The sequence below is a fragment of the Carassius carassius genome, chromosome 36 (assembly GCF_963082965.1).
Source record: "Carassius carassius chromosome 36, fCarCar2.1, whole genome shotgun sequence".
NCBI classification, from domain to species: domain Eukaryota; kingdom Metazoa; phylum Chordata; class Actinopteri; order Cypriniformes; family Cyprinidae; genus Carassius; species Carassius carassius.
In genome coordinates, this window is record NC_081790.1 from 14,334,050 (window position 1) to 14,346,225 (window position 12,176).

The window sequence follows — 12,176 nt, forward strand, 5'->3', positions numbered from 1 at the left end:
ACTACAGTCTATGATGTTTTACTCAAATTAAACTGTCAGATGCTCATGAAGTGACTCTCAGTGCAGTTCTGGAGATGTTCCTCATGTGTTCACATCTTTATTAGTGAGAGGAAAGACGCTGAAATCAGCGCGAGCGTCACGCGCGCTTCTGTGTGTTTAATGAATGAAGACGCGCTTCTGCGCCATTCATTAACATAGACACGATGGATTCATCGAACATGTTCAGAACATGCAGGATTCATATTTAAATAGACTTTTCCGGGTTAATATTTGCAGATATTAGTCCATATCGCGATTTGATGTAAGTGCATGACCTATTTTTGATTTATTCATTCAAAATTTGACAAATTCCGTGACATTCCGCATTAAACTGTAAATTCTGTTTTTATGACTGGATTCCGCGATTCCATCCACGTTTTCTGCATCGCGGAAATTATACAGCCCTACAGTAGACATCTGCCTGCTGTTCGCCCAACACCTTAAAACCGAAGTATCTCCATATAATGGAGCCAGTTCTCTACAGGCGAGAGAAGGGGGGACAAAAGCAAGGAGGCGGGGGGCAAGCAAGCGGGGGCGAGCACAGCACAGAGAAGGCAAACAAGCAAAGTGGCGGAATCAGAATTAAATATAAACAATATATCGATATATACGATATGTCAAAATCCATATCGTGTTTAAAAAATATCTTGATATATTTTAAATCGAGATATCGCCCACCCCTAGTTCCTGCTGAAATACATTTTTGATTTTTTTACACCATTTATTACCATACGACATTTTCCATTTGACATCAATTATAAAAAATTAGTAAATAATTTGCATATGCTCACACAAAGCTATCAACATATAACCACTTTATTCCAAAGTTTTTGTTGATTTTGGTCTATGGAAAAGAGCTAAACATGCCTAATAAATATATATTTTTTTATTACGAATTACAGCACAAAGGCTTGTGATCACAGGAGACTAGTTAATAATGGCTGAATGTTCATTTTTGAGCGAACTACTTAATGCTTCACACTTAGGATGTGCGCAAAGACGAATTTGAATGTGGTTTAAATGGAAGTTTTGAAACCAACTAGTCGACTAGTCTAAAAAGCAAGAAACCCCCAAAAGATGGTAAGAAAAAAATAAAACCCATTGCATGTGTATATAACAGCCTATATTTGAAATACTTATTCTTTAACTATCATTTTTGCATTATTGACACTGTTTTCCTAATGAATGTTGTTCAGTTGCTTTGACGCAATGTATTTTGTTTAAAGCGCTATATAAATAAAGGTGACATTGACATTCTATGAATCATACGGTCAAATCCCTCAATGAATTCCGCTAAAAATAGGTTACAATTATGCCGTAGCCAACACTTGCCTCACGTTATCATCATTTAATTTTAGGCGAAAAAAAGTGCTTTGTGGGAACTGAATTCGCAGGCATGCAGAGATATAGAAAAGCAAGCCAGCTGAATTTTGGAAAAATACTGCACCACCACCGAAGTGGGTCTTCGTTAGAGGAATAGACGGTGCAGACAGGATCAGTGAATAACGTGATTGATATTAGCTGGCTTTGGCTAGTCTCTAAGCTTACGCCTACAGACCTTTATTAAATATGCATTGCTCCAGTAGAGTTATTATAAGCCAGTTTGACATTACACAGTTTCACAAAACTTTCTTTCTTTTTCAAAATAATCCCACACCTTGCTCGTCTTTTGCGTTGTCACGTTTGAGCTCACCTTTACTTACATGAAGAAAACTCATGCAAGGTCTGAGGTAAAAATTTTGTTTATGCCCAGATAAACTTTTAAAAATAATGTATTTTTTTCTAATATTTTATTTGAACTTATTTCAAATGTTTTAAATGTAACAATGTTAATTTAATGGTAAAATAAAATTATGGCAATTTGAATAATATTTTTTTTTTCTGTCCTGTAATCGACTATTGTTTTCATTGTTGACTAGTAGGAGCTGTACCGTTTAGTCGACAAGACCCGCACATCCCTACTCCACACACAGTCCTCAGTTTCAAGCAAGGGCAAGTTCTGCAGGAATGCTTCGTCACTGTGAGGATGAACAAATTGTCAACTGACAGGAAAAGGCTGATAGAAATGCACTCTGTCAGCATGCAATATTTCAGGAAGCAGAGAGCTCTTACCCAATCACTGAAACAAGAAGATTCTGGTCTAACATGGCTGTATAAAAACAAATCTGTGTGGTTTGTCTAATAGAGCATTCAATAAATAAATCAATCACTTATTCTGCACCACTATGAATCTACAGTACCAGAGCAAACAAAATGATATTTTAACAGAGTAGTGAATCTAAAGTCTGAATTAAATGTGATGGAAATACACACACACACACACACATATATAAACAGTGGCAGCAAGAAAAGGGAACATGCAGCACTACCACTGCAGGTCGACTGGTGAACATACTAATGATTTTAATCTAATGACCCTCTGGCCTAAATGAGTCTGACAAATTACTCGCTATATAATTAATTTGTAGTTACAAAACACAGATCTCAAAGTATTTTTATAGATTTTATTGATCATATGTTAGTATGAGTATATGAGTCCACATATTATTTGCACTAGGAAAAGAAATATACTTCAGAAGTCCCATTTAACCTGCAATAACGTCAGCAGTCGGGTGATGAGCTGGGAGAATAGGAGCTGGAAACAGTAACCTAACGATTGAGGATCTAGACTGCTAACACAAAGGTAGTGGTTTAAAAATCCAAGTAGCCTGAGATCACAAACCCGTTTTATCACTTTAGTGCCCTTGAGTGAGGCACTAAACCCCCAAGTTGCTCTGAGCAAACTGGCCCTGCAATCAGCACACAGTAAGCCGCTTTGGATAATAACCGTCTCGTAAATGGCAAGTAAATGGCCACACGACCAACTGATCTACTTTAGAGGTCTTGCACTGAAACCTAGAAGAGTAACAAAGTTTAGCCTTCAAAAATGAACTATTACGTATTCGGTTCTGCACTTTAAACAGCAAACTACTTGCATAGCTGGAGGCTATTCAATGTCAGAGTCCTACTCTACAGGCCGCTTATTTAAGATACGCATTCAGTATAGTGGCAGGACAGAATAGTGAAGGATTGCAGAGCTCCGGGTCATCGCTGTATCAGGGACTGTGGAAGAAAATCCTCAGCACAGCTAAAGCATTCCCCTGGTGACTATGAATCATAAGCATGGGTGTGTATGAAAATGACGACCACATTTGGAAAGCTTTCCACAACAGCTGAGAGAGCATGCTACCTCCCCTTATCCTTTTCCTCGCCTTCCTTCACTGATATTGTGCTAATGTCTAATATATGCTAAGCAGTGGCTGCCATGACAACCCTCGGCATAGCAGATTTGGACTGTGTTCAAGTGAAGCCAAGGGCTAAAATAGCTGGACAATAATCCTCAAAAATAAGGACAATTGCGGCAGAACCAGAAGCCGTCGGTGGGAAGGTGATAGTTGAGGGATTTAGGGCAGAATTACAGAGTGGACGCCAAAGTGTGCAGGCTCTCGTGAGCACTGCCGATCATGTGAATTGCACACAGAATTCAGCCGGTGAGAGTGGGTGGGTGGGAGTGTACTGGCACTGTAACATTTTATTGGCTGGCACAGCTTTACTACTCAGCATCGTGGATTTTCATACAGGCTGTGCACTCAGCACCATGTCATCTGAATGCAAAATTTTGGGGTTTGATGACAGCAGGGATATATTTATGGGAGGAATGACGTTATTTCTAAATGATTAATGACCTGAATTTGGGTATTTACTCATGCGAGCAGCTTGGTGATGTTGGATATATGAATGCATCTCTCTAAGAACCTTTAGCCTATATTGTTTCATCTGCATCTGTCTGTACCTCCTAGCGCTTGCACTTCTGACATTTCTTCCCGAGCCCCTAGAGAGGAATAGGATGAACGTGCCCAAGCTTATACTGCGCACACACGCTTCACACTGAAATAACCTCTACACTTATGAATGAAACAGCAGGGAAGCAGAGGGCATGCTGAGGCAGGGACACACACACTCACACATAGGTGCAAGAACGTGACACACACAGAAACAATCAGGTACCTTATAAGTAAAATATCCTGGGTGACTTGGGGGTCTGATGAGGAAGGACAGTCAGTCTTACCTGTCAGAGATGTCATGACTTCCTGTGGCTCCAAGCAGTCCGAGAGCTGCACTTCCCACCACTGCAGCAGCCCCACTGCCAGCCTCCATGATACTGAATCACTGCAGGAGCAGCCTGCCACAGAGAGAGAGAAAGAGAGGGGGGGGGGGGGGCAGGGAGGGAGAGAGAGAGAGAGAGAGAGAGAGAAAAAACAGAGTAGAATCAGCACAGAGTTTGAAATGAGAGATGAAACCAGATGGACAGGGTGAATATGAGAGTAAAACAAGCAGAGGAGAGAAAATGACAAAGAATGTGTGTCTCTACAGGATCGTGAAAACCTGGGCAAAACTCCAATCTTCATACTCTATTGAACACTTTTAGGATGATTCTTAGACTTTATGAAAATGTTATTTATCTGCTTTCAAATGGTGACACTACATTCATGTACCTTGATTTGACAAACATTTTTTAAATCCAAGTAGATTAACTAGATTGTTGTTTGGTATTTGGTGAGATTATCACATAAGCTGATACCTGCACCTGTATGCCGATTGAAGTAGAAAATACAGGTCAAGAGCATGCCAAACCAACAGGTGGCGATATAATCTCAACCTTAAATCCATGTTGACCAATCAGAAGCCTTAAAAAGTTTCAAGTAGGCAGAGATAACAGCGCAGGTTCTTACGTCCTAAAACTCTGGTTTGGCCATCATAGGTTGATGCCGATCTTTGAAAAATGCCAAATATCGGTCGAATAATAGTTTTGTTTCATCTAGTGATGTCCGGATCACTAACAAATCGTTTTTTTTAACTGGATCTTCTTAGTGAACCAGTCGAACCAGTTCACCAAATCTAACGGAATCGTTTGAAGCGGTTCGTGTCTCCAGTATGTACTGATCCACAAATTATTTGGTTTATAAATTTGCCTGACACTCCATCCGACAAAAACAAAAAAACAATATCCCTGAGTTATTCAGTTACTCCTGACAGTACACTGACTGAACTGCTAAAGAGAACCGATGATGGGATGTGCATGAGAAGAGCAACTGGACTGAATCTCGCCTGCTGTGAGACGGCATGACAGTATGGCGTAACATTTCCATTACATGCATAGGACAGCTGGCCAATCAGAGAACCCCTTGCTTTTTTAGAACGATGAGCTTTGTAAAAAATCAACTAGAGAAACAATAATGTACATTATATGGAAAATAATGTGTTTTTTTTACCTTAAACCACATAAAAACACATTGCATCACACCAAATACACAAATTAATGCTCTTTTTAGCAACGTCATATGACCCTTTTAAACGTGATTCAATATTCCAGACCACTCAGAATTTGCCTAGCCTCTATGCCCATAAGTGATCATTCTCTTGGTAATTAGAGCATTGATACAGTTTTCAGAACACAGCGTCCAGACGCTTTGGATTTATTGATTAATTAACACAGATTTTTTAGTAGGCCACCCTTGTCTCAAAATATCAGCATTAGCTCTTGAGGAACCTAAAAAACATCCAGTATAAGACGGTCTAATGTGACCCCCCCCCCCCCTGCAAAAGCAGGTACTTAGTGGAGGTTATTAAATCTTGGTAACAGTACCACTGAAGCCACCACCCAATCACAAACCCCCACCCCAAAGCATTGTGTGGATTTAATTGCAGATATGAGATAAATGACAAGCTGAACAAGAGAACATCCCTTATCCATTAAAAAAAACAAACCCCTAAACCCACACAGCCATCCTCCTTTAGCAGCCATCAACTACCACCATGCAGCTTTCTTTGTGTCCTTTGAAGCAGACGGAGAACTTTATGAAAGACTTGCAGGCAAGGAAGGGCTGTTGTGAGAGTTTTACACTGGCAGAGAGGAAATTATGGAAATTTTTATTTTGTAAATGATTCTGTCAGCAACTGGCTAATGTGACAGTTTAGGCCAACTGCATCATACAAGGTGAAAGAAAGATGTTAGCCAAACCATTAAGGATGTCAAATTCGATATAAAATCTATCAGTGCTATGACCAGACCGGCAGGAGGAGGCGGTGGGCGTGACTGAGAGCTCTGTGGGGCCGGTCTAGAGCGGCTAGCTGCAGAGCTGGAGCGCTTCGGCAAGAAGTGCTTGAACGCCTGCGAAGCTTTCTGGTCCTCGGCGAATCTCTCCACAAACTCGTTGACGGAAGATCCGAAGAGGCCGGCAGGAGTTAGCGGCGCGTCAAGGAACGCAGCGCACTCAAGACTCCTTGATGTCAGAAAGCGTCAGCCACAAATGCCTCTCAGCCACCGTAGCGGAAGCCATAACCCGTCCCATGGCTGTGCAGCGGACTTAGTAGAGCGGAGGGAGAGATCCGAAGCACTCCTCAGATCCGCGAGACAGATCGCTTCAGGTCCCATCTCATCCAGCTTGCGGAGAAGATCGCCCTGGAAAATCTGTAGCGTAGCCATGGTGTGTAACGCAGACGCAGCCTGCCCAGCAGCAGAGAATATCCATGCGAGCAGCGATGACGTCATGCGGCAGACTTTGGATGGCAAAAGTCTTAGTCCGCCGTCCAGCAGAGGGCGGGCAAAGGTGCGCTGCTATAGCCTGTTCCACCGGCGGAAGTGACAGGTAGCCTCTGTTCTTAGCACCGTCCAGTGTGGAGAATGCTGGCGAAACAGATGAGCGGATTCTCGCCGAGAATGGAGCGTCCCAAGCTTTCGCCACTTCTTCGTGAAGCTCAGGAAGAAAAGGGGCGTGCTTTGAGCTTGAGGAAGAGCGCTCATCCGGAAGATAGCTACCATCCAGCCGGGAACGTGAAGGGGGCGCTGGTGCAGACCACTCGAGGCCGAGGCTCGCCGCGGCCAGCGAGAGTACACGCATCAGCTCCTTATCGATAACTCCCCGTCTGCTGGGCCTCTGAGCAGCGGGCGCGAGATCCACGGAGCTCACCCAACCCTCACTGCCCGAAGCAAGCAGAGAGCACGTGTCTTCTTCCTCCAACGCGGGCCTGAGATCCACTTCCTCAGATGACGCGTCGGCAAGCAGCAGACGCTGAGCATCGGGAAGCGATGCAGGGGAGGCCGGCGAAGCGGAGGGAACCGGCAAGCTCGGCCGAGCTGGAGGCGGTTCTGGTAGTCGCTGCGAGCGGCACTTCTTACGGCGCTGCGGCGCAGCGGATGATGCAGGCTTCGAGAAGGATGCCAGGCGAGTCCTCAGAGTCACCATAGGCATCAACTCGCAATGAGGGCATCCGCCGTCAGCGAGCGCGAGCGCTGCATGGTCCTCACCCAGACAGGAGACGCAGATGACGTGACGATCTCCTTCGCTGAGCGGGGCTCTGCACGAGCGCATCTTTAAAAAGACGCAGCTCTTTTGTGAATGTGCGTCGCAAGGCGAACACACACACACAGGATATAACAGAACAAGGATGTAAAGGATATGGGCGCCGGATAGCGCAGCAGGAACGGCAGTGGAAGGCGGCGATGCCAGCGGCTTCAGGATGGCTTGTCCTGCTGATATGCTCTTCCAGACGGCGCTTGCTTTCTCGTGATCCAGCGATGCGTGAGCTTCGCTGAAGAGATGAAAAATCAGGTGAGTCAGCCTTTTCGAGCTCCTTTTATAGGTTGGGCCACACCCGTTTCGGCGGGAAGTGGCAAGAAGGGCGCGAAGCGCCCTTATTGGTCTGATGTTGCATCAGCCTGCGCTCGATAGGCTGTGCAGTTGCCGCAGAACAAGCCAATGAGCGAACGAGCCGTCTCGCCTATGGCTGTGTACTGCTGCAAATGCGCTTTACAAAAATACAAAATTAAGGATAATTTTTTGCTTCAGTATTTCGTGAAAAGAGACTTTTCCCGTAGCGTCTTAGCTAAGACGCAGTACGAGAGAGCTCTCAAAAGAGAACTATACGGTGCACTTTATTCTTCTGTTGATTATGCGATCAGCGTCAGGTCAGGTCCACGGGGATTTCTTCTTTCAAACACAAATCACTCAAATATACAATACTTTTCATTTTCGAAGAGCTGGTTTTGTTCTGACTGTTATGTAAGATCAATGTTTCTGACTGTCAAACAAGACGCACAGAGATTTCTGATAAAGCATGTTTTATTAACTTTATTTGTTAGCAAGTTATAACTAACTGTACAATTAAACGTAATATAGTTATGGTAGGTTTGCATTAAATAAAAGATCGCTGTTTGCATTCATGTGTATTTTTATCTTTTTTATATTTTTTTATCTTTTATTTTTCTTTTGCATTAATTATCAGATTAAACACATTAAAATTAGTCATGTATTTTTTACTGTGTAAATAAAATATGTTGTGAAAATAACGATGAAACAGACTGGTGTATGTGTACAATTGAGAAACGGATACTTCTGAAGATACATTGCAGCCCACGTCTCACGAGGTAAATATTTCATTAAAAAAATAATGCAAGAAATTTGAGAAAAGACATTTGAGAAATAAGTAATTTGTACATTTACATATTTGGTATGATAAAAATACATTTTGTAGCTGTGTATACACACCATGAGTTCAACTTTCATCTCGTGAACAGTAGTGAACATTAGTGTATTTAATTCATTCACCAGACCCAAACATACACAAGTTTCAAATCCACTGGCTCAGTTAACATTGATAGTATAGTTATAATAGCAGTGTATATCTTATTTGCATTTGAAGTGATATTATAAATCCTGTAAACATATAGAAAGTAATATTTGGACTTCTCCGTTTCTCTGCACTGACGTTTAGCACAACCGGAAATATCTACGCACACACTCGCAGCGACAGCGACTGGACAGTGACTCTTAAGTAGCACATAGAACGCGTTCATGTCAAGTAAAGTTTTTGGGAAAAGCGCGTGGAATTGCGGCGAGCGTTTATAACCTTGCACACTGAGAGCGCTCTTCAGAGCTAAGATACATTGTTATTGGGAAAATCGACCCCGATCAGATTTAAGCATTCATTAAAGTGAATCGGTTCAAAGGAGTCATTAGTTCGCAAATCGGACGAGTCATTACTGGACAGATATGCTCATATGCTCCACGCATATAACGTTACTCCCAAAGATATTTTTAGGTCGCACAGATTAAATTTCAGGAGCATATGCGACAAAAATGTTGGCAATTTCGAGCCTTGTAGAAGCTGCTAAACTTTCTAGCTAGAAGTAAGCAACAACCAACATGGCGTTACTTTGCTAAGTTAGCCCAGAATCGTTTAACATTAATGTTATGGAAGCATGACAAAAGTGATCAATTGATTGGTTAAATTTTACTAGACCTGCATATAAAAATGAAAGACAATATATTAGATTTGCTAACATGAATCACCTGTGTTCACGGTCTTTGTCAGTCAACTGAAGCTGTTCACGTGAGTAGATGGTTGGGTGTGTGCGCATTCAGAACGGTGCGCGTACACTTCGAACTTTTTTTTGCATGATTTACGAGAGCATCATTTTCAGGTCGGAAAAGCCGGATTTCCGGATTTTTCCGGAAGAATCACACCCCTGTATAATTTTCCCATTTAAAAGGCAACTTTCAGACCCTTTTAGCAACTTTTTTCCATAAAAGGTACATACTGACAAACCTAGAGCCTTTTTTGAATAAACCTTAGCTATGGTTTTGTTCAGTTGGAAGATTTCGGCATTGCTCCCCCGTGAGCGCGAGGTCTGACTTTCCTGGCGCAGTTTCATCACTCTCTGCGTCAGTTCTGTGCAGTGAGCTGTAGTTTGATTATAGAGTACGGTTGTCACACTCCTAAAAACAAAACATGGTATGAACACAACTGTATTAAGCATACAAGCCATTAGCATCTGCACCAGTGAGTCTTGATTTGTGTTAAACATTAAGATTAACGTAAACATTGCAAAGTGTCGACGCATTAAATTACACTTAATGTCAAAAGCACATAAAATTACTTAAACTAAGATGATTTAAACTAACATTAAAACAATCCAATTTAAAATATTAATAAACTACATAATAGCATATAAATAATATTAAAATTGCACTTTATAATTGCATTGGCATTGCTAGCACCAAGCTCTACTCTTTGACTTACAGTAATACTTAAGTGTTGAACAAAATACATATTTGCATTTTCCTAGACTTTTCCTCCAACTGAACTCATTGCAATGCATTTTAAAACTGGCAAATCTGTGAAGGAAGCATGCAAGGCTGCCTTAGATTGTGGCCAAAATGAGGTATTTTCTATGTTTCTACTGTCTGTTTTGTCCTATGCAGACAGCTCACTGGGTTTATGAACAGAGCTGATGTCTGTTGTCTGCAGCAGTGTGTTGGGCAGGTTCCATTCAAAGCATTTGTGACCTTTTCTCTGCCTCCCACCATTCAGCAATGGGGAAACATTTCTGACATTTACACTGCATCATGAGTCAAATTACTTTACAGTTATCTAATATGTGAGAAACCAGGAAACATTTCAAGACTTGACTAAAGCTTGTCATTGACAAATGAACGGCTCTCTGATCAGTTATCACAAAACTGATTACTCAAAGATTCATTCATATTTTGTTAACATTTTGTTCTTGGAATAGGTCAAGGCCATGAGAGGCCACAGTTTTTGTTGTTTTGATTTCATATCGAAAATTGTACTTCCTAATTAATTGATCTGCACAACTTTAAGGCAAGCTTCCGGAGAAGATTTTTTAAATCTTACAGACTTTGCAACAACAAAAGGATTTTAGAACAAATACATTTTAAACCCACTGTTCCAGACCCCTATAATGGAGCATGAGCTTTGTGAAGATCTAGATGAAACTTGATCTCATTGAAAGGCAGACAATCTGTCTGGTGTAAGACGTGGTGGCCTGCACTAATGTGAAAAAGATGGGGATTTGTTTACATGGCATTACATCAGAGGGCAAGGTCCTGCCTCTGCAGAGCATTACCTCAACAAATGTAACATGAGGACGGTCAGAAAATCTATTAAAATATCCAAAGGGATACATAGCTGTTTAAAACTAGGAATAATGTTTCTCCTCCATTTCTCATAGCTGTCAGACAACATCTCAATAATACAAGATTCATATCTTCGTATTGTCTGCCACTAGCAACAGTATGCATTATTTCTGAGAGAAAATAATGTAGAAGCATTCAAAAAAAAAAAACATCAAATACATGGGGAGATTGTAGGGATTTGATCATTAAACAACAACATTAATATTTAAAATTTAATGTTTTGCAGCATAAACCTCACTACATTTAGTTAGATTCATGCTTAAAACAAAAAATAAAATATATTCGGGAAAAAATTTACTTAATTCCACACATTCTTTAAAAGCAAGTGCTCCAATTGATTGGCTACCAATCACTATCGGCTGACAATCGCTTTGGGATGTTTGATCGGTGGTCTCTATAAAGGCCAATCTCTAAAAAAACCATGTCAAGCCTGCTGTGCAAGGTCTGGCATGACATACAGCAGCACCGTCTCGGTCTCTGTCCGGCACAGGTGAAATGATTATAATGGTGAAGGTGAGGTACACTTCATATTTCTTCATTAAATAACTAGCTAATTTGAGAACTTTCTGTTAGACAATTTCACACAACATGAGTGAATCACAGTGAGCGCTCTCTCATTCTCCCACAAAATGCGCAAATGGCTTCAAATCAAATTGCGTCCACACTCTAAGCGAGCTTCACTCTGCACAGTTGACACAGGAATTGTCATTGCACAATCGAGACTAATGATGTGAAAATTTACAACAAAGAGAGAATGAAATTTAGCGCTTTTATTTCCAGCATGCGCTCATTCATGTCTGCATATTAAATTCAGGCAAAGTTACTGTCCTGGGACAGTCTCTATTTCTTAGAGCCAAGCTCTAAATGGCTCCTCCGTGAGACGCGGCAGAGAGGAGCGAGTATGATAAGAATTTCGAGAGAAAGCTGTGTGTGGAGTCTTCTGAATGGGAATAGCAAACATGCATCAAGCTTTTTAAAATTAGATTCTCTTGAGTAGATAAAATGTGCATGATAACTAGGGCTGTGCAATTAATCGCAATCGATTGTCATGTGCATCTCATCAGTAAAGCAGGTCCCAAGAATAGTAAATCACTATCT

At 41.4% G+C, this 12,176-nt stretch overlaps 1 protein-coding gene across 2 annotated transcripts in view; it reads right to left on the bottom strand.

Annotated features, from left to right (window-relative positions):
• Positions 1-12,176, bottom strand: part of LOC132117233 (rho GTPase-activating protein 32-like) — a 118,861-nt gene that overhangs the window by 50,004 nt on the left and 56,681 nt on the right. For both annotated transcript variants that reach the window (XM_059526390.1, XM_059526391.1), the window contains exon 2: positions 4,148-4,261. In XM_059526390.1, the coding sequence (XP_059382373.1) occupies positions 4,148-4,236 (89 nt within the window). In that variant the 5' untranslated portion in view covers positions 4,237-4,261. The remainder of the gene's footprint in view (positions 1-4,147; positions 4,262-12,176) is intronic.